The sequence below is a fragment of the Pantherophis guttatus genome, chromosome 4 (assembly GCF_059756535.1).
Source record: "Pantherophis guttatus breed Tessera chromosome 4, ASM5975653v1, whole genome shotgun sequence".
In the NCBI taxonomy this organism is placed as follows: Eukaryota; Metazoa; Chordata; class Lepidosauria; order Squamata; family Colubridae; genus Pantherophis; species Pantherophis guttatus.
Genome location: NC_142066.1, coordinates 117,360,659 through 117,387,840, shown reverse-complemented (window position 1 = coordinate 117,387,840; position 27,182 = coordinate 117,360,659). Strand labels below are relative to the sequence as shown.

Genomic DNA, 27,182 nt, shown 5'->3' with positions numbered 1-27,182 from the left:
ATGACGTCCTCTCTTTCTCCATGACATAATTATGCTGATATTTTATTTTATTTTAATTATTTCTGTCACAATGTTGTGTGTTGCTGTTCTCACCAGAACAGTTTAGACTCCCAAAATATTTTCTACTGAGTTGTAGGAAGCTGTTAAAAATAGGATCACATCATTTCCCGAAGGCTAGGATGGGACCAGTCTATGGTACCTGATCTCTAGCACCTGAAAGAAGGACTTTCTTTCAGGTGCTAGATTTCTAATTTCAGGGTAGGAAACAGTTGAAAAATGAAACAGGATGGGCAAAATCTAAAGTATAGTGACTAATATATTTGCCTGATATCAGAGAGACCCAGTCTATTTGAGGCCACAGCAGCTCACTTAGTGACTTTCTGCCCCACCTAATCCCAGGGTTGTGAATAAATGTAAGAAGTTGAAGCATTGTATCTGTGCCTTGAGTTCCTGAACAAAGATAGGATACAAATACATGTACATGTTTGTGTGCAAGTGGACATAAAGCAATAAAAATATACATGCCTTCCTATAGGCACCTTAAAGTTGTTGCTTCTTTAAGAGACACATGATGCATCAATTCCTTGCTGTTGGTGGGGGAGGGAGTGAGGGATAGCAAGAGTGGCTAGGAAACCATCACATTCAAAATGAAGATAATTTTACCAAAGTGAAGATTATTTTAGTAAGATAATTTTACCACCAGCCCAACTATAGCAGCAGCCTGAAGTAGCCACAACTTTTCCAAATTTCATTCCTTCAGGAATGTTGGATGAACTGTCTATGTCATCCTATTTGAGGCACTTTGGTACACTAATTATTCCTCTATGAAGGATCATTTTGTTCAGTTAATGCCAATAACAGAAAAAGTTTTAATATATAGAAATTTTTGTTCCATAACCACTCTATAGAGCATAGATTGGCAATCTTTTGGGTGTCACATAAATGCTCACCTGCATGCAATTGCCACTTTTCCTAGGTTTGGGGGAGTATGTGGTCTGGTTTTCAAAGCAAAATAGTTTTTCAAAATTCTTGTCACTTAAATTAACCAATAATAATCATGGAAACCATAATTCTCATCTTTCAGTAGAGGCTGCCCAGCGCAAGAGGTTTCCATGGATCATCACTACCAAACATCTTCATTTAGAGCCTTCTACATATGTCTTCAGCAGAGTAAGCCACTAATACTTGTATCATTTGTGCAGATCAGGTACTTGTGTCATGTTGTGTCTCACCATGTCCTCCTAAGCAACCAATTTTTCTTCTCTCTAATCTGTACTGCTGGAATTCTTAATTCTTGTATTTGATTTTAGAGTTTACTAGTATATTTCATAAGCAACCAGAGATATACAAATAATTGAACATTGTACCAGTTTCAAGTAAAAACAGCTCTTCTGCATTCAAAATGGTTTGGAAGTGTCTTAAGGTTGAAAAAAAAGTTGTTTCAAACTTGAAACAGGATATTTGATATTTGAAAGACTTAAAATGCAAAACATTTTGTCTCTATAGGCAAACTTAATATGTATTGTCAGTTTCACTTTCTTTCTGATTGAAAAAAAACTGACCTGGTTGATTTTTTCTATTTACAGTACACTTACCAACTTCTGCCCCTCTCCCCTAGTTTTCAGGTGACCATTATATTTCCAAATCTACAACATCATTGCCATTATTGAATAAATCAGCTTGCTGCATGTCATAGTTTTCAATGGGAATTTCTATCTAAGAAGAGATATGCTTTTATCTACATAGCAACATCTCTGAATGTTCTGTAAAGTGTCAAATGAATGCATATATCAGACACTGAAAATACCAGGCATTGGGCAAGGTAGAGAACACAACGCTTGGTTTTTTTTCCCCTTTTTTTGTGTGGAGTCAGGCTACGGTAACTTTTGTTTCTTAGGAGTTGTTGTAGATTGGGACTGGGACCCTATTGGGAATCACAATATTTGCATTCTCCTGTTTGCCAAGGAAATGGTTCACTATATTCCTAGCCCATAGTCATCCAATGTAAAAAATTACCGTATGGGCAATTGCAAAATGATTTAGGAAGATTAGGATGTAGAAATAGTGCCATGTGGAAGTGCCCATACTACATCCCAAACAACTCATAGCATTATAGCTTTAGACTCCTACTATAAACTTGTATTTTTCAGTGCAATTTTAAACAAAATAATACAAAAACACTCTAATAGTCCCCATCTCAATGTTACTACCATTTAAGAACCAGCCTAAAAAGAGTAGAGTTGGCAAGTCATAACAAAACAGTATTCATAAACTAAGTTGGGGTGAACACCCTTTGGTTATTACGACTGTGTTTAAAATGTTTTGTGGGGACAAAGCCAACAGAGCAGCAGCATGATAACACAAAGCAAATACATACACAAGATTTCAAACTTATTTTCTACCAGGTTTTAGACAATATAGTTGGATAGTATTCTGGGGGAAACACACACACACACACACACACACACAATTTGTTGCTGCATATGGCCTTGGGCTACAAATTTCCTACCTATTGAAAACCCAAGGAGTTGAGAACATCATGAGATTTAATGAAATGAATTTAGTTATATATAATAAAAGGGACTAAGAAAGGCAGAAAGTGTGCATTTTAGATATAATGTTCCACATTTTGGTTTTGGTAACTTAGTTTATTTTTTATTTTATATTATTTCAGGTTGCCAAAGGAGATGGAGACTTTCTGTGATGACAAATCACTTTGATTTGATTTATGAGGTACTTTAGGACTTTCCTGTGTTTTCTTTTTCATTCAGAAATAGTATAAGATGCTTTTCAGTACATCTAAGCAAAATAATTGTTAAGATAAGTTAACATTCAGAATACAGAATACAGATTCTGGGTGATACGCAGAGGTTGCTGCACTCTAATTTTAACACAAATAATTTAAACCCACAAAATAATTTGATGGGTTTGAATAGTTGATTTGAGTTGATTTGAATAATTACAATCAAACTTCTAGAATACCACATCTACATACCTACCTTCTAAACAACTAAATCACAAATACAACTGAAAGAAAAACAATGTGATACTTGCCCGCAGCACACTGAAAAAGACAAAAATGTCTGCAAGAAAATGCAAAACTGCATTTTGTATATGAAATTTGCATGTGAGCCCTACAAACTCACAAGAAAAGTTTCAGTTTTCTTACCTATGCTTCAGATAAGGTGGCATTTTAAACAGGGCTACAGTAGTATATCTTACTGGAAGTGGAGAGAGGATAGAACAAATGTCAATTAATTACCAGTTTAATGAAGAATTTCACTATGAAAGTAAATTTCAGTAAGTTTGGAAGGTATCTTTGGCTTATGAAGCACATTAATGCAATGTGAAAGGGAAGAGACACTAAAACTTATAACATGCCTAGGAATGATCTGCATTTACCTGTCCAGTTCCAACTTCTCCACAATAGACCACATTGGAACCCATACATGTGAGCAGCTCTTTTGCAGCATCAAATTCCTGCTCTACTCCCCCGACCATGAAGGTAAGATTTCCTGCACGAGCAGCTCCAACACCTACCATTAAATTAAGAATAACATAGTCATTAATTATTTTTAAGCTTCTTTTCACATCACTTCCATTTGAAACTTCCTTTGTGCTTATCATCTGTATAGGAATGAAATTAAACAGCTCTCTCCACTACTTTTTCCAGTCCTGCCCTGTATGTATTTACTTAGATATTAATCTTTGAGTTCTCCGAAGCTTACAACTATATACATCTCTTTTGTTAGTATAATGGTCTTTCTCTATACGTACAAGCACACAAATACATGTATACATATGCATACATGCATACACATTTTTACACACACACACACACACGCATTACTGCAGGTCTCTTTGAAAATAGTCAGACTTCAGAATTTCCATTTCAGATGAAAAAAAAATGCACTAGTGAGTTTATTTGTGAAATGAATACTAACTTAAAATTAGATGACTGTCACAGTAGACTGTCATCTAATAGCAGGTAACAGTAGTCCACTATGACAGTCATTTAACAGCAGGTAATGTCACTTTTTAACGGAAGAGTTTATTCACACATTCTCCTTTTTATAAGGCATTGTTAAATGGCATTTACTACTAATGCTGTATCCTGACCTCCTACCAATATGAGTTAAAAGTTAACAGAAGTTCTCTAACATTAAATATTATAAATAGCGTTTTAAATTATATTTTTAATTTTTTTCCAGGGAGAGTCATTATACATCTATAAGAACAAAACAGATGTGACAATAGTTTTCAGCTAGTTAATATTTTGACAAGAGCCAGTTTGGTATTCGTGAGTTCAAATACTACCTAGGGACAAAACCAGCTGGGTGACCTTGGGCCAGTCACTTTCTCTCAGCCCTAGGAAGGAGGCAAGGTAAACGACTTCTGAAAAACCTTGCCAAGAAAACTCAAGGACTTTTCCAGGCAGTCTCTAAGATTCGGACATGATTGAATGGAAGAAGAAAAAATATTGACAAGTTACTGTCCCATCTATCTAGCATATTTTATATTTCAAGTTGGCACAAATACAGCATTAAAAAAAAAACCTCAAGTATTTTGTTTAGAGGAATTTCCAAGTTTTGTCTGTTTTCCTTATCAAATTAGAGGCCTCAAATAAACTCAAGGCAGTCTCTTACAATGAAGAAGAATGCATTCAAACTACAATTAGTGCTTGACTGCATGTCATGCTGAAAAAGAAAAATAAGTAGGGTGTATAACTGCTCAGGATTAGGAAGGTTCCGCCCCATCAGTTCAGAATTGCTGAAGAAACCTTGTCAAGTTTCTTGACTACTCCACTTCTGTGCCAAGTGGAAAGATGCTCCTGCTGCTGCTATGCAGCTGATTTATTTCTCTCAGCTTAGTTCATTTTCTTTGCTACTAAGCAGGGAAAAAGCCATTCTATCCATCAGGCAGAAATGGTAGATATTATGTTGGTCTGTCCCACTGTATTTTTACAAGCAATGTTTCCTAATTGTCAGGCTGCATAGTAACAGAAATACTAGATGAAGTGAGGACATCTAACTTCAAACTCCACTAAGAATATGATTCATTAGTTAATTTGATGCTCATTCTACCTATCTGAAAGGTTTTTGGGAAATAGAGCAAAGTTGTGCATTAGAGTTTTTTTTAGAGGAGAGGGAAAATACATACTAATCAGATAAAATAAATAATGTATATAAACTGGAGTTAAGTACAAAATAGTGATCCAAGATGGAGAACACATTTTCTATAAAGGTAAAGGTTTCCTTCTCTGTGAGGGCTCCAACCCTTTGGAATGAACTGCCCCCTGAGATACGAAATATCCCTGATCTCCATGCTTTCCGCCATGCCCTCAAAACCCAACAGGCGGGGCTAAACATATGAACATGTGAATGTTTTTAAAATGTTATCTAATTTTAGGTTCTATTTAATTGGGCCAAACTATGTTATAATAATAATTTTAATTAGCAATTTTATGATGTTTGTGTATCTATATTTTTCTTGACTGTACACCGCCTTGAGTCCTAGGGGAGAAAGGCGGTATAGAAATATAATAACTAACTAACTAACTAACTAACTGAATGAATGAATGAATGAATGAATGAATGAATGAATGAATGAATGAATGAATGTGTGCTAGTCGTTTCCGGCTGAAGGGGCGGTGCTCATCTGTTTCTAAGCCAAAGAGCCAGCGCTGTCCAACGACGTCTCTGTGGTCATGTGGCCAGCATGACTAAAAGCTAAAGGCGCATGGAGAGCTGTTACCTTCCCACCAAAGTGGTCCCTATTTTTCTACTTGCATTTTTACATGCTTTCAAACTGCTAGGTTGGCAGAAGCTGGAACCTTCTGATCGACAAGCTCAGCGTCTTAGCTACTGAGCCACTGCGTTTCTTACATTTTCTATAGCCACCACAAAAAAAGTATCAGGATATCTATAGATTAGGAATTAGTTTTTTAGTTTCAGAACTGAAATAAATGTCTTTGTACTCATCGAGTCATTGCTTTCCCGCAAAGTTATTGGGTCCTATCAACTTAAACAAGGATAGGTTGATAGGATTGGGTCCTATCAACTTAAACAAGGATACGGTGATATATCCACCGTATTGTTAAATCACCAAAACTCACCAATCTGCATGGAACTTCTCTAATCATTCTTAATCTAGATGTTATTCAATTACCTACTGCCAAAGGCATTGTTCTACTTCAAAGTGCTGGCCAACCTCTTTCAAGCAATCCTTCTTAATCTGGCAATGGAGTATGAGAAGGAATAAGGTCAGATGGAAAGACCCTGAGATGAGATAGGTCTGCTGCAATAACAGTGCACAGTTGTCAACTGGCCCTCCTACAGAGAAATGAACAGCTCTCAGTCTGCTAGGCCACATAAGAGTCGATCTAAGATATGAACCTGGAGATAGACAGGCAGATATGGCTTGAGTCTTATAGTTGGCAATTTCCAGCTTTAATTAAGGCTTTCCTAGTATCAGTAATACAACTAGTTTATCAAGGAACTGTGTACCTGAATCTCCTCTTGTTTGTCTTCACATTCAAGTAATCGTCTGGGAGTTAATGAAGCCTGATAGATAGTATGCAATTTCCAGAATTTTAAAGGTAGCCTGTCACAGGGTATGCTATTTGATGAAAATACAGCATTTAAGCTTTGAATTTATCTTTATACTGTAAGCCTGTGTACTGATTCTTTATTATGGATCTTGCTACAAATCTACCTCAAGTTCAGTGGCTAAAGTATTTTTAGTTGTGTCATGCTATCATCAAGAGGGAAATGAATACACTGAGCAGGAGTGGAAATGGAGAAAATGAAGTCTGCAAGGAGGAAAGCTTAATCTTATCTCTTCCCGAGCAAACAAACATTAAAAAAAAACACCATTCAGCTTTGCTCATCAGAATTCAGCCTTTTCCAATTATCCATACAGTACATTTTCCCTGTAGCCACTGATCATTTTCTGATCATAAGACGTGGAGCTATCAAATAGCACCAATGATTTTCCATGCCCATATCTAAGCTCGTTTTGCCTAGCCCTTGGGCAAAAATCCAATGTCAGATTACTCATCCTCTTCCATATTATCTGGTAACTGTGTTTGCTTTATGAAGATGCTGCCCTAATAAAATTCTTGAATTCATTTTAAAGTTAATGAGAAACATTTACTTGTTAATATTTGTGACACAGACAGGAAGAAAGAAATAAAATCCTAGGTATATCATGATAGCATTTATAGAATAATTGATCAAGCAGTAGAATAAATTGTAGTCTCTAGTTAACTGCAAAATTACTAATATACTGATATTTTGTTAAATTGGTAACTCTACTCCCTTCCCCCATTTCACCTCCTCCAAAAGACTTGTCATCTGTCTATCTAGCAGTCAGAGAGAAAAAATGCACAAAAATCACAGAAATTGAACGGAAAGCGACAGTCTTACAGCAGGCCAACTAGAACCCAGTAGGTCATTGACCTTTCAAAGACGATTCCTGCATACAACATAGGATGTCCACATGGGAAATCTTCCATTTTTCCTATGGAAAACAGTCTCCTGCAGATAACTTTGCTCTCCCTTCAGCCAGCCGCAGTAGCAGGCTGGCATTAAAAAGGAGATCCCATAAGAGTGTCATAACTCCAACAAATGGTATGTGGGCTTTGAAATGTTCTCAGGAACATTAAGCAGAATTTTTTTAAAGAACCATCAAATTGTATTTAAAATTAACATGTCAAGTTTTTAGCTAGTTTTAGAAACAAGTGAGCTTGTCAAAATTAATCATGGCAATTTGCTTAGGTATTTTTTAAACAAACGTCCACATTAAAAATAAACTGGAATGATTTCCTGATCCAATCTTAATTCATGCTGAGATCTGTATTAATTTTAATCTTTAAAAAAGGCGTTACATACATTAAATTCTACCCAAATGATTTTCTTGGGAAGGCAATATCCATAGGCCTCTTTTGAAATGGACGAAAAACTTAATGTTTTAATCTAGTTTTGACCATACATTTGTTTATAGGAAAAATCAAGAAATGGAAATAAATTTCAATTGTTTCCAATGTTACAAAAAAAGACGTTGAAGAAGTTCTCTTGCTGTGCTTATGGAACCAAAAGAAAGCCTGATAGTTATAACACTTTTGCAAACAGTTTATTAAAAGAAGTATGATATTACTGTTTACAAATAACAACTTACTCCTTTCTAAGTGAAATTGCAATTATGTCATTACTTATCCAAACATTTTGCACAATGAAATCAACAATGAAACATAAACACTGAAATGAAGTATTATTATGCTTGAGGAATTAATATGTAGTATAGTCCAGATTTAATTCTTCATTGCACATAACTAAACTGTAACATACGTTCATAAGGGTTTTTTTAGATTTAAATGTGTGATGTTATACATTTTGTGCTGAAAAGAAGCATGCTGCAAGACATGATTTAAAGGTTTTTTCATTCTTCCATTAAATAATTAAATGTACTAACATGTACTAATATATGGTTAAATGTTTTAAACAGTCTATCCTAAAATGAGATAAAGGAGAGGGCTAAGGGGACCAGGCTGTTGTTTGAACTACCTTTAAAATGCAATTGTTTTAATCATTTTCTACAGATGCAGCCTCATAGGGTCTGCTGTCACAGGGACCATTTACGACTTGTTATGGTGTCTCTATTGTTCACCAAAGACATTCAGCTAAAAAGGTGACAGCTGGGACAGAAAGCTGCTACCCAAAAGAACAATATAATCCTGTGAAAAGTAATCAACAAATTTAAGAGTGTTAATTAACTTTACACTTTATCATGTTCAATTAGTTGTCTTTTCTCAGAAAAGATTGCCGTGCACAATCGGTTTAGAGCATGCCATGTTTGATTTGTAAGTGATCACTGTTTCGGTTTCAAAGTCGATATCAGCCACTCTCTTGGGTTTTGGTGACACAGATGAATGGTGCTACACATGTTTCAGAGGTGATTTGGTTTAATGTAAAGTAGCACAACATAACCTCTTGTTAATGTATGGTGGTTTCACACAGAAAGAAAACCAGCAGCTTATGCTTGTTCTCATCTGGGAGATATGCAAATTTATTTTTACACATATACAAAAATGATGGTTCTCCCAACAATAAAATCAAAGTTAATTTTCCTCTGAAACAGAAAGTCTCTTAAATGAATAATTTTTCATCATTATTTCTCAGGAAAAAGTTTGTTTTTTTGGGGATACATTTGAGATCACTTCTTCTCAGCAAAATTTCTAATTTTGCTGTATTATGTACTATACACAAACATGCTTTTTACATTACATATAATGTGTGTTACCTTTAATAATGGCAGCTGAAATAAATGTTGCATACTGGCACTAAGCACTGCAAGCATAAATATGATGGTACAGTGGGACTTTTGCATTTCTAGGATAAATTTTTAAGTCTAGAGTTCTAGGAAATGTAGATTCATCAACGTTTATAGTCTCTTTCTACCTATTTCCTTTACTATAGCCTTGTTGCTTGCTTGCTAATGGGACATGGGAAAACATGACAAAGTGATGATGTATTTTTAATGAACACCACAGAAGTTTGTCAGTACTGACAAGCAGGGTTGCAGATTGTAATATTTCTCACCACTATTATGCCAAAACCTTTAAAGAAAAAAAAAATCTTCAGAGTTTGTACGAAAACTGTGGAAATATGTTGTCATATCATTTAAAAATCATTATTGCATATAGTTATTACAAATAGCTATCAATGGTACACATTTATATTCCTTTAAAATAGTGCTAGAATTATATACAGAGGAAAAAAATAGTCAATTGAATATTTCCACTATATCAAAATATATAAAACATAGTTAACATGCAAATATAACTGTTGATCAAATCTTTCTCGTAGAAAAATAAGTAAGCTTCCAATAAGAAAAAATAAATTCTGAAAGCTAACAATTGACTAAGTTAAATATTTAAAGAAGAAAATTGTAATATACTTCTACAAGATCTGCAGTGACAAAACGCAACATTAGATAGATTTCTGCAGATCTATAGAGAAAAAAGAGAAGCAGTCAATAGATCTTTAAATTGGGTAGCAATAACTGTTCTACTATCTCAAGTTGGCAGCTGCTACATTTGCAGGCTTGGTTCATTATTTACCCATAATGACCATCAAGCTCCAGTCAACGTCAGATCACAACAACTGTCAGCAGTTCTTTTAATTAGCCTTGTTTGAATTCAGATAAATATCACAATGGCCCAACTTTTGCTGAAAGAGCAACAGCACTGTAAACAATGAGCTATTCTGGCTTTAGATCTATCCACATGGAGATGTATAAGGAGCTATGCTGTGCAAGCAAATTTAATTAAATCTCATATAAGAACAGCGAACACCAGTCTCCCAAAATGTTCTTAGTTTTCAAAAATACTTGTGTCTCAATCTCCTTTCAATACAGAGATCTTTAAAATATAATGTATTGACTATTTTTTCCCTGTAAGTATAGTATTATATATTTAAATCTAAATATTCAAAACATTTTCCTTTAAAAAGGATAATTATCAAAATTAATCAAGAAATGAAATAAATTAACTTCTTGTCTACTTCATCTTGTTAATTCTGTTCCTCCTTAGAGATCATAATCTTCTATTGTATGATCAGTTCCCTTTTTTTGTGCTCATGCCATCAGAATAATGATTTCCTTACCAATGGTGACCCGACTCAAATTAAGACTGTGTCACCACCAAGACCTAGGAAAAACAAACATTTGCATAGAAGTGTCAAAGGCAAAAAAAGAATATTATATGTAAGTTTGTACATATGTCACATTTTGATGTTAAATCCACTGACAGATGCTGAAGCATGATAATATAGCCATATAAATTCTTTGCTGTAATAATAGCACCAATATATTTTCTATTTTAAAACTCCTTGTATTACCCGTATTAGTGCTTCTCCGGAAATTCTGGGCAATATCTACTCTTTTATATAAGTGCCACTATAAAACATCAGCTTCTTAATGATGATAGCCTTCTATGTCACCAAGATTTTGTGTCCAGATGTAAACAATGCTGTAGGAAACAGCATACAAGGTAAAGCGTAGCCAAATTTTTATCAAGAACTAACCACAATTTCATTGTTGATTTTCGAGGTAAAAATTCTGGGGTATATTGCTTTAAGTCCAGCACCATTTGCTGTATTTTATATTCCAAGAATAATTTATATAAGATTTAGACTACTATTTTGCAATAGGTAGCTCAAATAGAAAAGTGCCAGCTCTCATTAGAAAACAGAATCTCTAAAAGCTGCATAAATGTGAACTTCTTATTTTATACTTTTCCAGTATATTTTTCTAGTCTCTAGGGGGGGAAATCTAGGATTATTATGAGACACTTCAAAGAATTAGAGAATTTGCCTTGCAATCATCATACCATATTGTAAGCCTAAAAAAACATAAAACCTGTCATTCAGTATAGTACTCATGGGAGGAAGCTGCGTGACTCATGAGAAACAAGAATGTAAGGATTTATGCTTCAAAATAAGGTGATGAGTGGTTGTAAGAGTTTAAGTATTTGAACTTGGCCATGGACATAAGTGGGGGGAAAATGTAGAAAGGGAAGCCAACAAAGCTGCACGGGAAGTTGCATCTTGATCCCTGGAGACAGAAAACAGATCTAGGGAATGAAAAATTCCAAAATTAATATGAGCCAAAAAAAATAATTCAGCAGAAGAGTCAACTTTTCATCTTTGTTCTAAATTCCAGATTAGTACAAAAGAAAACTGGCAAGATAGTGTAGTATATATTACTCATCACCACATTAATAAAAGGTTAATTTATAAGGTAACATACTTTATCCTAGTCATGTCAGATAATGGTAAAAAGAAATTGTTGTCAGCCCTGGAGGCCATCTTTTTCTTTGGATCTTCAAGGCTGCCACACTTAGTGCTGGAAACTGGGAGAGGCGATTGCATAGAGTGGTAGAGATATTTAACCATAATAATATTCCTTCTCTGAGAATCAAAAACATTTGAGCCTGCACCTGGAGTGGCGTGACTGGGAGGCATCTCCAGTTGGGATGGTGCATTGATTGGACCATGTGATAGACATGTGGGTGCAGGGGAAGGGACTTTGACTTTTTTTTGGGTGGGGAAAACCTGGAAGCTTTCAGATTCGGGTTTTCCTAGATGTGCCAATATGACATCTCTAATAAAATAAAACTTTGAGGAACTTCTAGCCTTGGAGTCTTCTCTCGTTGGGGATGTTACTTGGAACCCTGACAACTGTAGCACTTGAAAAGTTACTGGATACAGTAAGGAAAGCCAAAGAACTAGTAAAGGAAAAATCTGTCTGGACTAGAAGCTATTTTAGAACTGTACTCCTTTGTATTTCCCAATGTTGGAACTTGATCCTAAAATAAGAACTGAGTTCTGATACTTATTGTTTCAATACTCAAATTACAAAACATGAAACTGGGCTATATTTTAGAGTTCCAAAAGAATGTAAAAAAACCAAAATATTTTCCAAGATTAGCAGAATTAAAAAAAAATATTTCTCAAGGTAAACATTAGGAATTAATGCTGGTTATACAAAAATATTTTAACAAACATATGCAGTCATCCAGAAATATCCAAGGACTAGATATATATGCATGTTGGAAGCTTTAATATTATTTTTTTCAGCAGCACTTCTACAAATTACTTTAGCAGTACTTCAAGGATTTAGTAACAGAGCTTCTGAAAGTGAAACTGATAGAAAAAAATTACAATATAAGTCCAGGTTGTCCTTACCTAACAATCCTAATTGGGACTGGGGTTAGTATTGCAAAGTGATGAGGTAAAACACCACATGACCACAATACTAAACAATAACAGGTTAGGTAATCTTGGTTGTGATTGTTAGGCCTGGACCTGGATATTATTCGGAAGGATTTCATGCTTCTCTTGCTCTGTCATCTTTGCCTCAACTTTAATTCCCCCACTCATTAATTCCCTCCATGTCTGCCCTTTCAGCCACCTAACCTACTATGCTGCTCCAGCTGACCTTCACCATTTTTATCTTGCTGCTGCTACTGCTGAGGCAGGCCTGGCCCTTTGAGAGGTAGCTGCTGCCTGTACAAGGTCTTTTTGAGGCTTTTCAAAGAATCAGTAGGATGTGCTTCATCAGCAGCAGCAGTGATGGGTTACCCCCAGTTCGCACTGGTTCTATAGAACTAGTAGTAAAACCAGCGGGAGCCTCCGCCCACCAACCCCGATGCCTTCAAAACGCTTCTGCCCTTGCGCAGAAGAGTGCGCATGTGCGCGGCCCCACTGCAAACCGGTAGTAAAGGTAAGTAGAACCCACCCCTGATCAGCAGGAAGAGAAGGACAAAAGGTTGGTGGATGATGATGGTGGGCAGGATGGCAGAAGGCAGGACAGATGCCAGAGCACCAAGGGCAGAGGAATGGGGAGGAGCAGAGCAAAACAGCAGAGATGGGGAGGAGATAGGTAGGTGGGGGAATTGAAGTGCACCCTGTGGTCATAGATGTGGGCAGGCTGCCAAGAGTCGACATTTGGATCATATGACTATAGGAGTACTGCAACAGCCATAACTTTGAGGACCAGGCAAAAACAACATTCATTAGTGTCATTGTACAACTTAAGTGGGAAGAGCCTCATCTTATACTGCTTTTCACAAGTTTTGAAGACCTTTCCCATTTCTGATACTCATTCATTTCTGACATGCCTTACTTCTTTCCGCTTTAGCCAATGAATTACAGAGGAGAAATTGTTTGTTGTCTATTGAAAAAAAGGCTTTTGAGAGCTGTATTTCATCAGTTAGCTTGTTCTTCAACTTGTGAACATGATCAATAGCATAGTTTGACAATGAATTCAGAGATGATATTATTCACTTAAAATATACAAGAATCATATAAGTACTTGTTTATCCAAAACTTTCATTAGTTTAGGGAGCAGCCTTAACATTTAACTTGTAAGCAACTGCAGGGCTCTTAATGTATTGTAACTGTTCACTAATTGTTTTTCTGAATCGACTTTTACACTATTTTTGTATGGGTCCGAATCCAATTGAACTTACTAGCATTATGTGTATTACCAAAGGCTTGTAAAATTATTTTTTCTTCACAGATGCTTACATAAGATTACTTGTCAAATTATCAAATAGACACAAAATTGTATTTACTGAATGGAAATGCTTAAACTCTATCTACCCTGCAAAGAAAACAGTTTTTATGCCCAAGCATATTTAATCTATGTATCATTCCACATTAATTTTAATCACAATATTGAAAAAAATCAAGTTGTGGTTCACCATTTGAAATCCAATCTATCATCTCCACGTATCACATTGCAGTTTTTTTAAATCTACCCCACCATGTTTTTAGTTTATATATATATTATTACATAGTTAAAAAGTCCCTTTTATCAAATGTTTCATTATGAAAAATCTAGTTTGTTGATAAGGGTGGATGCTGCATTTGCTGGGAACAGAATCAAGAGGTAACAAAGTTAATTATTTCCCATAATAAGTAATTATGACTAGATAAGAGAGTCTTTGGTAATGACCTACTCTATGATTGAAGACCCACTTCTAAAGAAATATAATAATATATGAGCATAACTATATATGCAAAGTACATTGGACTACTGCCTCACTTAACTTGTCAGTGAGTGATTAAATAGGAATTCATAATTAGGAAAGTTCATTGTGTAATTTATTAGCCTTTTTGACAGTTCTGGTTTGTTAAAGGTTGATTACTAAAGACTGACCTCTAGTGGCAAAGTAATATCTGATGGTAATTTGTATTTCCTTATGGAGAAACAACTCCATATGAAGTTAGCATTTATCTCCAGAGGGAGTGAATACAAATTTTAAATCTGTATCTTTTCTTCTGAACGCTCAGATCAGTTTTTGATACTGCATCATACAATGAAGGCATCAAGTATGTATTTCAAATAATTAAAAAAAATCTATAAAATTGAGTCGTATTGTTTGATTTGATTTCCAAAATTTTTCCAAATCCATCCATCCATATCAAAAGCCACCCAATTAAGGCTGTTAATTTGTTATTGTCATTAGAAGTCAGTTCAATAGAACTTGCTATGAAGTCACATGTGTATATAAAGCAAATAAAATGTGCCCTTTGCTATAAGTGGATGGTACTATTTTTCTTTCATTTATTGGACTGAACTTCAAATGCCTACTTGATGCACTAGTTAAATATTACCAAGAAATTCTATTACAAATCAACTGCAGTATGTCAAAACTAAAATTCTGGTTTTTGAAAAAAGAAGTTAAAAAAGTAGAACATGAAAATTCAAGATAACTATGTGATAATGTGGACCATTTTACTTATTTGGGCATTTTATTTAATCATGCCTGTCCTGGCAACATAATTGCAATGCAATACTTCTGACAGCAACATCTACTATGATGGTGTTGCTTCAATATTTTTATTCAAAAGGAGATTTGTTCCTGCAGCAATATAGGTTTTTAATGCAAAAATCGCACCTTAAATTCTATATGGAGCTTCAATTTGGATTATATCTGCTAATAAAAGCAGTCATCATTCAGCAATAAGGAACCAGAATTTTCATTGTTAAACTGTTAAATTACACTGACTTTCCCATTGACTTTGCTTGTCAGAAGTTGCAAAAGGTGATCGCTTGACCCAGGCACACTGCAACCGTCATAGATACACGCCAGTTGCCAAACGTCTACATTTTGATTACATGATAATGGGGCTACTGCAATGGTTGTAAGTGTGAAAGCTGGCCATAAGTCACCTTTTTGGTTGCACTGAAACTTTGAATGGTCACTAAGCAAATGGTTGTAAATCAAGGACAACCTGTATAAATAGATGATCCATAAGATCAGGCAGGTATCAATTCTGATTATTTATTTTCCAGAAGCATGACATTAGCATTCCATTATAATATACAAAGTTTATGGGATAATTCAGTATAGGAATTAATGGCTAAAGCTAAAGTTCAATGTTTATCTATATCTTTTGAATTTAATTACAGATATACATTACAGCTCCTTAAATATCTTAATAGTTTAGATTTAAGTAAATACAGAGCAGTCTTTGTGCCATCCGATATATGGTAATTTCAAAAAGTCTTTATCTGTCAAAGATTTTATCTCCATAACGCTATTAATCTTGAAACAATGGGTCCTATTTTATTGTACTGTGAATAAGAGTCTTCGACAGAATGCTATTTGGCTTAGTTTAAAATTAAAACCAGGAAGAGGTATGAATATGTCAACATTTTACAGTACTTATAGATGAAAATCCTAAAATTACAAACACAACAGCTATTATTTTTAATAGTATCTATAAAAACACATTAATCTGTTAAGAGTTTTTAAAAGTATATTATGTAACATTCATCAAATAGTTTGGCAAGATATTTTATCTAAAGTCAAATTTTAGATTACATTTGTAATTTGCTATTTGATCCTTTTGCATATAAATATATTAATCAATAAGTTAATAGTACACAGAATTGTATGTTGGAAAGCCAATATAAGAAATTGCAATGTCTACTAAAATTAACAAAATTATTAAGAGAAAATAGAAAATCTATATTAAATTAACAAAAAATTAATTCTATTAATTGTTTAATAGAAGTATCATAATAACTTGGTATTTTCAAATCTAATTCTATTTAGTTTAAGCCTTTTTTGTATTTTGTTGGAACCCTGACAAAAAGATTAGCTTGGTTTAACAAAATGCAATTCTTTCTTTTTTAATGGGAAAAGTTAGAAATCAGTTGCTACTTTTCTACATCTAGGAATAACAGATTAATTTAGCCAGTCTGCAGCAAGTCTGGAGCATAAATAAGTTGTATGACAATTTTTAAATGCTAAAATTACTGCTATTAACAGGGCAGTTCTGATGTGTTCTTGAAGATGGAATCAAGATACAGATGCTGTGTAAACAGACACTTGTTACTTTGGAGGTGTACAAAACAGATGGGTAAAAGTTCCAGTTGTTTTCATGATGATTTAATGTATGGGTTGAGTAATGAGTGCTGCTTCCCACAACAATCAAATCACCATTTAATACTATTATCCTAAATTCATGACCACCAGCATGAAATGTCAACTTTATTAATCTCAGCTGAACATGACTGACCTCAGGAGAGAAAACAAAAGCCTGCCAGCAGAATATTGTTATTAATTATCACTTTGTGTTCATTTCTGATCTTTCTTATCTAAAATAATGAAATTGGTAGAGGAAAACTCTAAAAATAAATATCTAACTGGAATTTTCTTTTAATTTTAATTAAGTGGTAACACAACATATTGTAGGTACTGTAAATTAATTTGTTTGAACATAATGGTTTGTGAATTATTACCCACTAAAACCAAATGCATGAAAATGTGGAAAAAATAAAACTGTAGCTAAAATTAAGAGTACCATACATTTTTTCAGCTGAAGTGATTTCAATATGTAGCATTGTAAGTTATTTTGCACTAACTATAGTTAAATGGATGCTATCATGATAATGAATAGCCCACTGCTTAGTCGCTGTGCAAGATCCAAAGTGAAGAGTCCTTGATGCTCTCTGTTGTTTTCCTGCAGACATTTCATTAACCAAACTAAGTAACATTATCAGTGCATTGTGACCTATAATTTGCATGAATATCACAAGAACTGTCTGGATGATCACTGTGACACAAAGGTTTTTTTCCTGTCTCCTGTCTGTCTATGCAATTCAATCTGCAAATAGTTCAGCTTTGTACCATGAGTGGCTTTATAGGTGATAAGAAGCAACTTGATTTGTACCTGGAAGTCTATTGGAAGGCAGTGCAACTCATAAAACAATGGTATTACATGGATATACCATACTGAAACCATAACTATCTGTGCCGCTACATTTTGGATCAACTGGAAGATGTTCAAGGCAGATCACATTGCAACAGTAGGAGATGACAATGGCACAAGTAGCCATGTCCAGACTTTCCAAGAGATCCAGAAAAGGACAGACAGGCAGACAAGATAAAAGTTTGACAAATGTCTTGTTGGTCACAGCTGCCACTTCAAGCAGCAGTTGTGATCACAAGAGAACTCCAAATTGTACACTAATACAATACACCAAGAGCAATCCTATAGAGAGCAATGGTAGAAAGTGTTGAAAGTCTTCTCATCGTTCCTATCACCCATCTCCTCCCACTTATGATGGCATGACTGTAACTTTGTTGCTTGTATCCTTACAATTTATATTGATATTGTTTCCTGGTTGCTTATTTGTACCCTATGACTATCATTAAGTGTTGTACCTTATGATTCTTGACAAATGTATCTTGTCTTTTTATGTACACTGAGAGCATAAGCACCAAATTCCTTATGTGTCCAATCACACTTGGCCAATAAAGAATTCTATTCTATTCTATTCTATTCTATTCTATTCTATTCTATTCTATTCCATTCCATTCCATTCCATTCCATTCCATTCCATTCCATTCCATTCCATTCCATTCTATTGTATTCTAAATCCCGAAGGGTCTTCTTCAGTTTTTTGGGGAGGTTAAACTGAAACAGATTTATTCTCAGCTGGATCCCATAATACCAGACACTGAGAAAAACCCTGATGCATCTCTTGGTCATCCTGATGTAGATATATACAACTGCATAATCAGTACATTGATAATAACTAATTGTATATTTGTGACTTAATGTAGCTGTTAAATAGACATGGCTATGGGATCTGGTAATAGAAGCAGAAGGAATGCAGAGCTTTAAGGAATCCCACAAAGAAAGGTATAAGGCTAGATCTCTCCCCATTTGCCAAGCCTTTTTGGAACGGTCCCAGTAGGAAACGGAAAAACCAATGTGTCCCTTAATCCTAGCTCCTAGAGACAACCCAGATATGGTACTATGTTTGATAGTATTGAAGACTGCTGAGACATCAAGGAATGTTATACCACCCCAATCCTTGTCCTGCTAATACACAAATTCAATCAATGCATCTTAGTGATATATTTGGTTTGAAAGATGATTGGAAAAGGTTCTGTTAATTTGTTTCTTTTGCATCCTTGGGGCCATAAACCAACTTATCTTCTCGAAAACTTTCAGTAAAAAGGGAAAATTAAAGAAAGGGTGATAATTGTCTAGAACCATTAGATCCAGAAATGGTTTCTTGGAGAAGGGATAGATTACTGTTTCTTTAACAACTGGTGAAATCTCATGTTCCCTCAAGGATCCAACCACACAACAATGCCTGAGGTCATAAACTATCAGGAGGGTCATGAATCTAACAAACAAATTATCAGATTTACAGCCCCAAGAACATTGTTTGCTTTATAATCCTGCTGTAAGGCTTGAAATCTCCCAAATAACTATGCTAATCTTGATCTTGTCAACTCCAAGGGACCTAGACCAGGGATCTGCAACCAATAATTTAATAACTGGTGACTGGGTGGATGTGGCCAACCCAACGTCACTCACTCCCACCCAGTCATATGACACCTCCCCCCCACAGTCATGCCTACCAAGCTGGTCATTAGGGCAGAGAACTGGTTAAATTATTTGCCCCACCCGGCCCCACCTAACCCCACCCCTCCCAGCCACCGCTTGTCACACCCAGCCTCAGGTGTGTTGTTCACCAGCCTCTCTTTGTCTCTGTCTCTGTCTCTCTCTGTGTCTTTCTGTCTTTCTGTTTGTCTGTCTGTCTCTGTCTCTGTCTCTGTCTCTCTTTCTGTGTCTCTGCTTCTGTCTGTCTGTCTCTCTCTGTGTCTGTGTCTGGTCTGTGTCTCTCTCTGTATGTGTTTTTCTCTCTCTCTCTCTCTCTCTCTTTCTGTGTGTGTGTGTGTCTTTGTCTCTGGGTCTCTCTGGCTCTATTTCTCTCTGTGTGTTTTTCTCTCTGTCTGTGTGTATGTGTGTGTATCTGTCTCTCTTTCTCTTTCTCTGTCTCTTTCTTTTTTAAAAAAGAATAATTCTTTATACTCTAGATTCTGTTCTAGAGTATAAAGAATTATTTTTTAAAAATATTTTTTTAAAAAGGTGGTAAAAATCCAAGTTTCGCATGGAAACAACTTGAGGATAGAGTATTGCCATCTAGATTTGAGCACTAAAAAGAGTTCTTGCAATGCATTTATATAGATGTAAATCTTCATATCATGAAAAAGCAGAGGATTTATTGTCCATTGTAAAAACCAGTTCTTCTGTTCAGCAAAATATAATTATTCCCCACAAGAACCAAGATTATAAGTAAAATATTAGGAATCCATGTTCATATGGATTGGCTAAGCTATTAGAAGAGTAGTTTTACTGAACAACTCAAACAAATTGCTTTATTTGGCAAGCAGGATTGCCAAATTTGCCCATTTTCAATAATCCCTATTTTTCTACAAGAATACAACACAGGACAGATGTCCTAAAAGTTAACTTTTAAAATGATTTATATGAGGACAAACTACAGCAGTTTGAAAAATAATCACCAGCATACTAATACGAAGAAAAGAATTTCAGTTCTAAACTTTAAAATCTATTTATGGTTATTGTCTTTTTTTTTTACAATTTTACTATACATCCAAGACTTTCATTTCCAAAAGCATGGAATTTACTAAAAACTAATAAGGGAGGCGAGAGGAAATAGTGTATCTTTAAAATAAAACAGGATCTTCCAAAATCACACAATCCAAATCCAGCATGACTACAAATTATTCCAGAGAGCTGTAATTCTAAACCATCTGGAAGTTAGCAATTTAGGAACTTCTGCAATGCCGAAATCAAAGAATAGACACACAATAAAGGACTGCACCAAACATATACTGATAGTTATAACTATTAATTCAACAACTGTCTGAAATTACAACAGCACTCAATGAAGAGATTTATGACCTGTACCTGAAATTACAACTGCTGCAGCATTCCCACAGTTATATGCCCAAAATTCAGGTGCTTGGCAAACCACCCACCCTTATGACCAACTACAGGGATGTTGTAGCTGTCCCCACCAACATATCTTCTTCCCCATTCTGCCCCCAATAGATCCTTTGAACTTACCTCCCATCCAGCTGGGTCCCCACAAGCCTTGGGCCTGCTTCCTGCCATAGTTTACAACCATAATTTTGGCCTCAGTTGTGGTTGTAAGTCAACAATTATCTGTACACCACCGAAGTTGGACTGCCTAGTTTCCATTCTATCTGATAAAAAACAACATGCAGACTTAACAATAAAAGATGCTCTCTACAAACAGAGATAGCACAAGATATTCTGCTAAATTATATTGGGAAGAAAAAAATTATTTAAGCAGAAAGTACACCCTACTACTTTATAAGTTGCTTATATTATTTGTTGGATTGGATAACTGAATGTCCTTACTCTCTTGTCTGATATGGTGAACTCTCTATGATTTCTCTATGTGATATAAATGAAAAATATATCTCTTTCCTGGCAGCAGCTGTTTCTAACAAACCACAAAGAAACTGAACACCATTTAAGTAAACCTGCCTATAGAAACCATGTGTCAGAAGCAAGAACTGAAGCAGGTAATTGTTCATATGCTCTCAATAAAAGTAAGCAAAATCTTCCCAGAAAGTTGGAAAACAATATCACTTTTAGTTTTTTAATGGGTCTTTTAAAAACATTAAATCAAAGGAACAACAACAAAATAAGTGATTATAAAATCAAGTCATCAAATCATTTACATGATATTAATTGAAAAGCAGAGTAAAAAGAGCAACCCGGAATTGTAATGGAAAAGAAGAGAGTCTGATTTATTTACAGATATTGGTCCTCTAAGAGAGGAGTTCCCAACCTCAGGTCTGTGGATTGGCACCAGTCCGAGGCATGCCAGCAACTAGGCCGCGCAAACAAGCAAAGCCTCATCTGCGGGATGCAGGCAGCATGCAAAACCATGCCCCCTCCAGTCCTTGGAAAAACCTTTCTCCATGGAATCAGTCCCTGGGTCCCAAAAGGTTGGGGCCACTCCTCCAAGAAGAGAAATTGAATTCTCAAATTTAACACTGCATTGGAATGTTTTCTAGCACAAACCAAATTGTCAAATTGATATCAGTTCTTGAAAAGTTAAAAACAACATATTTTAATTTAAATGTCTAAATTAACCTGCATTCAAACTGAGAATCTTAAATATCAATTATTCTGCATATTTGTCCAGTAAAATAATGAAAAACAAGAGACATTGGTTGGTTTCCTGATTCTGTTCAATCCAGATGTTTTCATGGCAACAATAAAAAAGAAATGAAAATTATTGATGCATATATAATTCCAAGTGGAAAAGAATTAGAAAAGTTTCTATAGTTTAGGAAATATTTTAAACATTTAAAAACCATTTTAATTACACAGACATATGTTCTGAAAGTACTTAATTTCCATTTGGAAGTTGATGAAGGGTATGGGATAATCATTTACGGAAGCAACAGCTTTATTACGTGTAATTTTGTAGGAAAGCTATATAAATTTTTACTTTGATGGAACCTATTATATTATTTCCACATTATCATCTAATAAGAGGCCTTATTAATACTATCTAATAAGGGATCTTGGAGTCCTAGTGGATGACCACTTAAACATGAGCCAGCAGTGAGTGGCTAATACAATACAAGCTAATACAATCCTTGGTTGTACAAACAGACCCACAGAATTTTTTTAAAATGTGAAGTATCAGTGACACATTATAAATCCTTAGTAAGACCACACCTGGAATACTGAATCCAGTTTCGGTCCCCACATTTAAAAAAATGATATTGGGATTTTGGAAAAAGTACAAAGAAGAGCAACTAAAATGATTAAAGGCCTGGAGACAAAAGCATATGAAGGACAGTTGCAGGAATTGTGTATGACTAGTATAGAGAAAAGAATGACTAGGAGGGACATGATAGCATCCAGTATTTAAGAGTCTGCAACAAAGAAGATGGGATCAACTTATTTTCCAAAGCATCTGAAAGCAAGACAAAAAACAATGGATGGAAATTAATCAAGGAGAGAAGCAACCTGGAATTAAGGAATTAAGTTCATAACCATGAGAACAATTACCGTATTTTTCGGAGTATAAGGCACACTTTTTCCCCCTAAAAGAGGCTGAAAACCAGCAAACTAATGTTCTGAAGCTGACCAGACTAAGGATGCTAGCCAGATGAATACCTGGTAGGCAGAATTTTTTTTCCCTATTTTCCTCCCCAAAAACTAAGGTGCGTCTTATACTCCGAAAAATATGGTAACCGGTGGAACAGCTTGCCTTCAGAAGTTGTAGGTGCTTCATCAATTATGGTTTTTAAGAAAAGACTGAACAGCCACCTGTCTGAAATGCTATCGGGTCTCCTGTTTCAGGATTCAGGGTTAGACTAGAAGACCCTCAAGGTCCCTTCCAGCTCTATTCTGATTGATTCTAGGCAGTTTTGGTGAAAATGCAATACGTGAGAATATCCTGAAGATATTCTAATCATAATCTAAACATATTGCCAGAGTATATTAACTAAAAGTAAAAAAATATGGATATTAAGTGTATTGAATATGTTACCTGAGAATATGTTTTAAGAATAGCTAATACAGTATTTCTAATAAAATCTAACACAAAAATATATATACATTGTTCCTCTGAGCATTTCTTCCTTACCTCAATTGTAAGCATGTAAGTACCGAAACTAGAAGCAATGTAGTACTGGTAGTAAAATTTACCATCTCAGCTGTCATATGAATTTCCCTGTTTTTAAATCGTTACAGACTGTACTTTTAAAGTATTAAAACTATAATGGATAAACAAAAATGAGCTGTGGGTTTTTTTAAAAAAATAGCAAATACTAAAACACAAACAATTTGGGTTTTTATTTGCTTATTAGATCTCACTAATGATAGATCTCTATTGAATTTATCATATACATCTAATTTAAATACACTGATATTGATATAATTATAACTTACATGTTACATGTCACTGGAGAAAGCAATTACGCTTGGAAAAGTTAGAGATAAAAGGAAACCAGACCACCAAAGAACACAACAGCCGGACACCATCAAAGCTGACACCAGCCCAAGCATAGAACAACTCAAAGAAGTAGTACAAGACCGGAAGACGTGGAGAGATCTGGCTCACAAAATTGCCAAGAATTGGACACAACTGAATGGATAACATCATCAATGTTACATCATCATCAAAAATACATAATGGCCATATTACTTCTGAAAACATGCCAAGGATATTATGTGATTCCTTGAGTATTTTTGTGTAAAGAAGAGAATAGAGTAAAATTTCATTACTCTGTAGGAATAGAGGAAAGCTCCTCAACTTGCAAAAATCTCTCCTTAGACTCAAACATGACACATTATAGGTAGTCCTCGAGTTACAACCACAATTGAGCCCAAAATTTATGTTGCTAAGTGAAACATTTGTTAAGTGAATTTGTCCTATTTTATGACTTTTATTGCCACATTTATTAAATGAATCACTGCAGTTGTTAAATTAGTAACACAATTGTTAAGTGAATCTGGTTTCTCCATTGACTTTGCTTGTCTGAAGGTCACAAAAAGTGATCACATGACTCCAGGACACTGCAACCGCGATAAATGTGAATCAGGTGCCAAGCATCCGAATGTAAATCATGTGACCATGGGGATGCTGCAACAGTAAGTGTGAAAAATGGTCATAAGTCACTTTTTTCAGTGCCACTGTAATTTCAAATGGTTACTAAGCAGGGTGGATTTGATTTAAATCGAGTTGATTTAAATCGAGTTGATTTAAATCGAGTTGATTTAAATCGAGTTGATTTAAATCACGATTTAAATCATGATTTAAATCACTAGTAAAAAGGTTTGATTTAAATCAACTCGATTTAAATCATAATTTTTAAAGAGCAACTGTCATCTCTGCTACTCCTTTGACCCACTGTTGACTCACCGATAGTCCCAGTGTTCCAGAATATACAGCCTCATACTATATAACTAAGCTCCATTTAATGCTGAATAAACTAAATTATTTATGTATCTTAAATAGAAAAATATCTTACGATAGATTTTTACCCCAGAAGTTTTTTATTAAAATAAATTCGATAAAAATCAAAAAAATCCGATTTAAATAAAAAAAATCTGATTTAAAACAAAAAAATCTGATTTGATTTTTTTAAAAAAATCATTGATTTTTATCCACCCTGTTACTAAGTGAACTATTGTAAGTCGTGAACTACCTGTATTTGGTGATACAATGTGCATAAGAACTTTATTGTCAGGGGCTCCAATTATCATCATGGGTGATAATCCTTTTGGAATGACCTTTTGGGATGATACTCACTTCCTTACTTAACTTTCTGCATTTTTAAACACATTTCTAATACTTCAAAGTGAGCTACTAGCCTTCGATACGAAGTTTCAATATTTAGCATTAGTTTCAATAATATTTGGATGACCTAAATGTTTTCTTGAACAAAAAAAGAAAAAGAAATAGAAATAGAAATACATCCACCTACTCTCAAGAAGGACCAAAGTAATCAAGGACAGCACAAAAGTGTTTGGGGATAAAGGAGGTTTGGAGGAAGTGATGGTAAAACTATGCTTACTATTTATCTACCTTCTCTGACAGCTATTTTGTGAGACTATCCACAACATATTCTGATAATTACAAGTGGGTCAATATCTACAATAGTTATAAACAATTTAACAAATAGGTTCTATAATTGAAAACATTTTGTTGATGTTATGCCTGTTTCTTCTTTAAATCAAAAATAATAATTTGAGATTGTATAAGAAATCTGCTTACACAAATTACAGATTACTTACCAGTTGAAAAGTGGAAAATTCACATTTTCACATTTAAAGTGGGGAGACAGGACAATAGTCTTTCAAGTGAAGACGTAACATCTAATAACATGACCAAACTATAAGTTAGCAAGGCTGCCAAGTAAATAAATCTCTGTCAAATTTAGTAAAAATAGACTAGGTTCTACTGGACACATAGCAATTTGCAAAAGGCTATGCACTCAAACATCTTTTTGTTAATTATACAAAAAGGTGGCAAAAGTGACTGGATTCTAAACTACAAGTAGGAACAGAGACACTGACTGTTGCTGTTGAAGATAACTGATATTCTTTTTAATTTGTCCACCATTCATTCTTTTATGGATGTGCTTATATATTTGTTTTATTTGCTTGTTTTAACTGCATAATCATTCTAAGTACTGTACTTGATGTTTTAATTGTGGGCTGGGTTTGCACTCCAAAAGAGTAGACAAACACAGAATATTAAGTACAATTTCATATTTATATTCATGTTCATACCTATCTTTAATCTGATTAGTCACCAGTTATATATAGTGTATAACTTTTACTTTCTGTGCCCTTAAATTTTACAATTACTATGTAGCAATAACTTTTCAAGATCTCCATAGGTTTGGGGGCACTGATTACATACCTTTGTTTTACTGTAAAAATTTAAACTGAGAAGACACTAAATTGTACATACAAAATATGTACCCTAATTTCCATCTGAAATGTCACAATTCTGAATGTAACATCATAGCCCCCAAGAGATATGGTAGATGTCCCAAACTATATTAATAATACAAAATATGTATTTGGTCAGAGAACAAGGTTATACAAATACCAGCAATAGGTGTGCTCGCTGCCAGAAAGGGCATAAATGTATCCTATTATCATACCACAGGAATGGACATTTTTATATAGCTAAAGCAGTTAGAAGCTAAATATGTGAAGTTCTCTGAATTTGGATGCCACACTTGGAATTGAAATTTGTTCAAGGTTATAAGGCTTTTTAGGTTCAGTTCTTCTTTCTTGTACTGCCTAATTAATTGCAGTGCATTTCAGGAAATGTCTTCAGTATTGTGTCACTGAGGTTTTTAAAGATGCATCTCAGAGAGAAGGAAATAATTGTTCAGGACCAAATACTGAAGAAATTAATGGCAAGAAAGGAAATGGGAGATATTCTAGCTTACTTGTTATAACAAAAATATAGTAGGTTTTCATTTTCCTTCCTTTAAGGTGGCAGAGAAGATAGATTTCTAATTTAAAATATTTCTTTTTCCAAGTCAATCTCTAGGAAATAAGTGATCATCCTGGATTGATTTATCGATAAAAATATCTCATTTATTTAGTTATTTTTATTTATTTATTAAATGTGTTTCCACTCATCTTGCCACAAGGCAATTCTGGGCAGCTTACATTAAATATGTATCAATATTAAATGTTTGATTCCTTCAATCCTCACGGGCTCAAAGTTGACTCAGCCTTCCATCCTTCTGAGGTTGG

At 34.7% G+C, this 27,182-nt stretch overlaps 1 protein-coding gene across 1 annotated transcript in view; it reads right to left on the bottom strand.

Annotated features, from left to right (window-relative positions):
* Positions 1-27,182, bottom strand: part of HIBADH (3-hydroxyisobutyrate dehydrogenase) — a 134,830-nt gene that overhangs the window by 37,837 nt on the left and 69,811 nt on the right. The window contains exon 5 of the mRNA XM_034402221.3: positions 3,403-3,536. Coding sequence (XP_034258112.2) covers positions 3,403-3,536 — 134 coding nt within the window. The remainder of the gene's footprint in view (positions 1-3,402; positions 3,537-27,182) is intronic.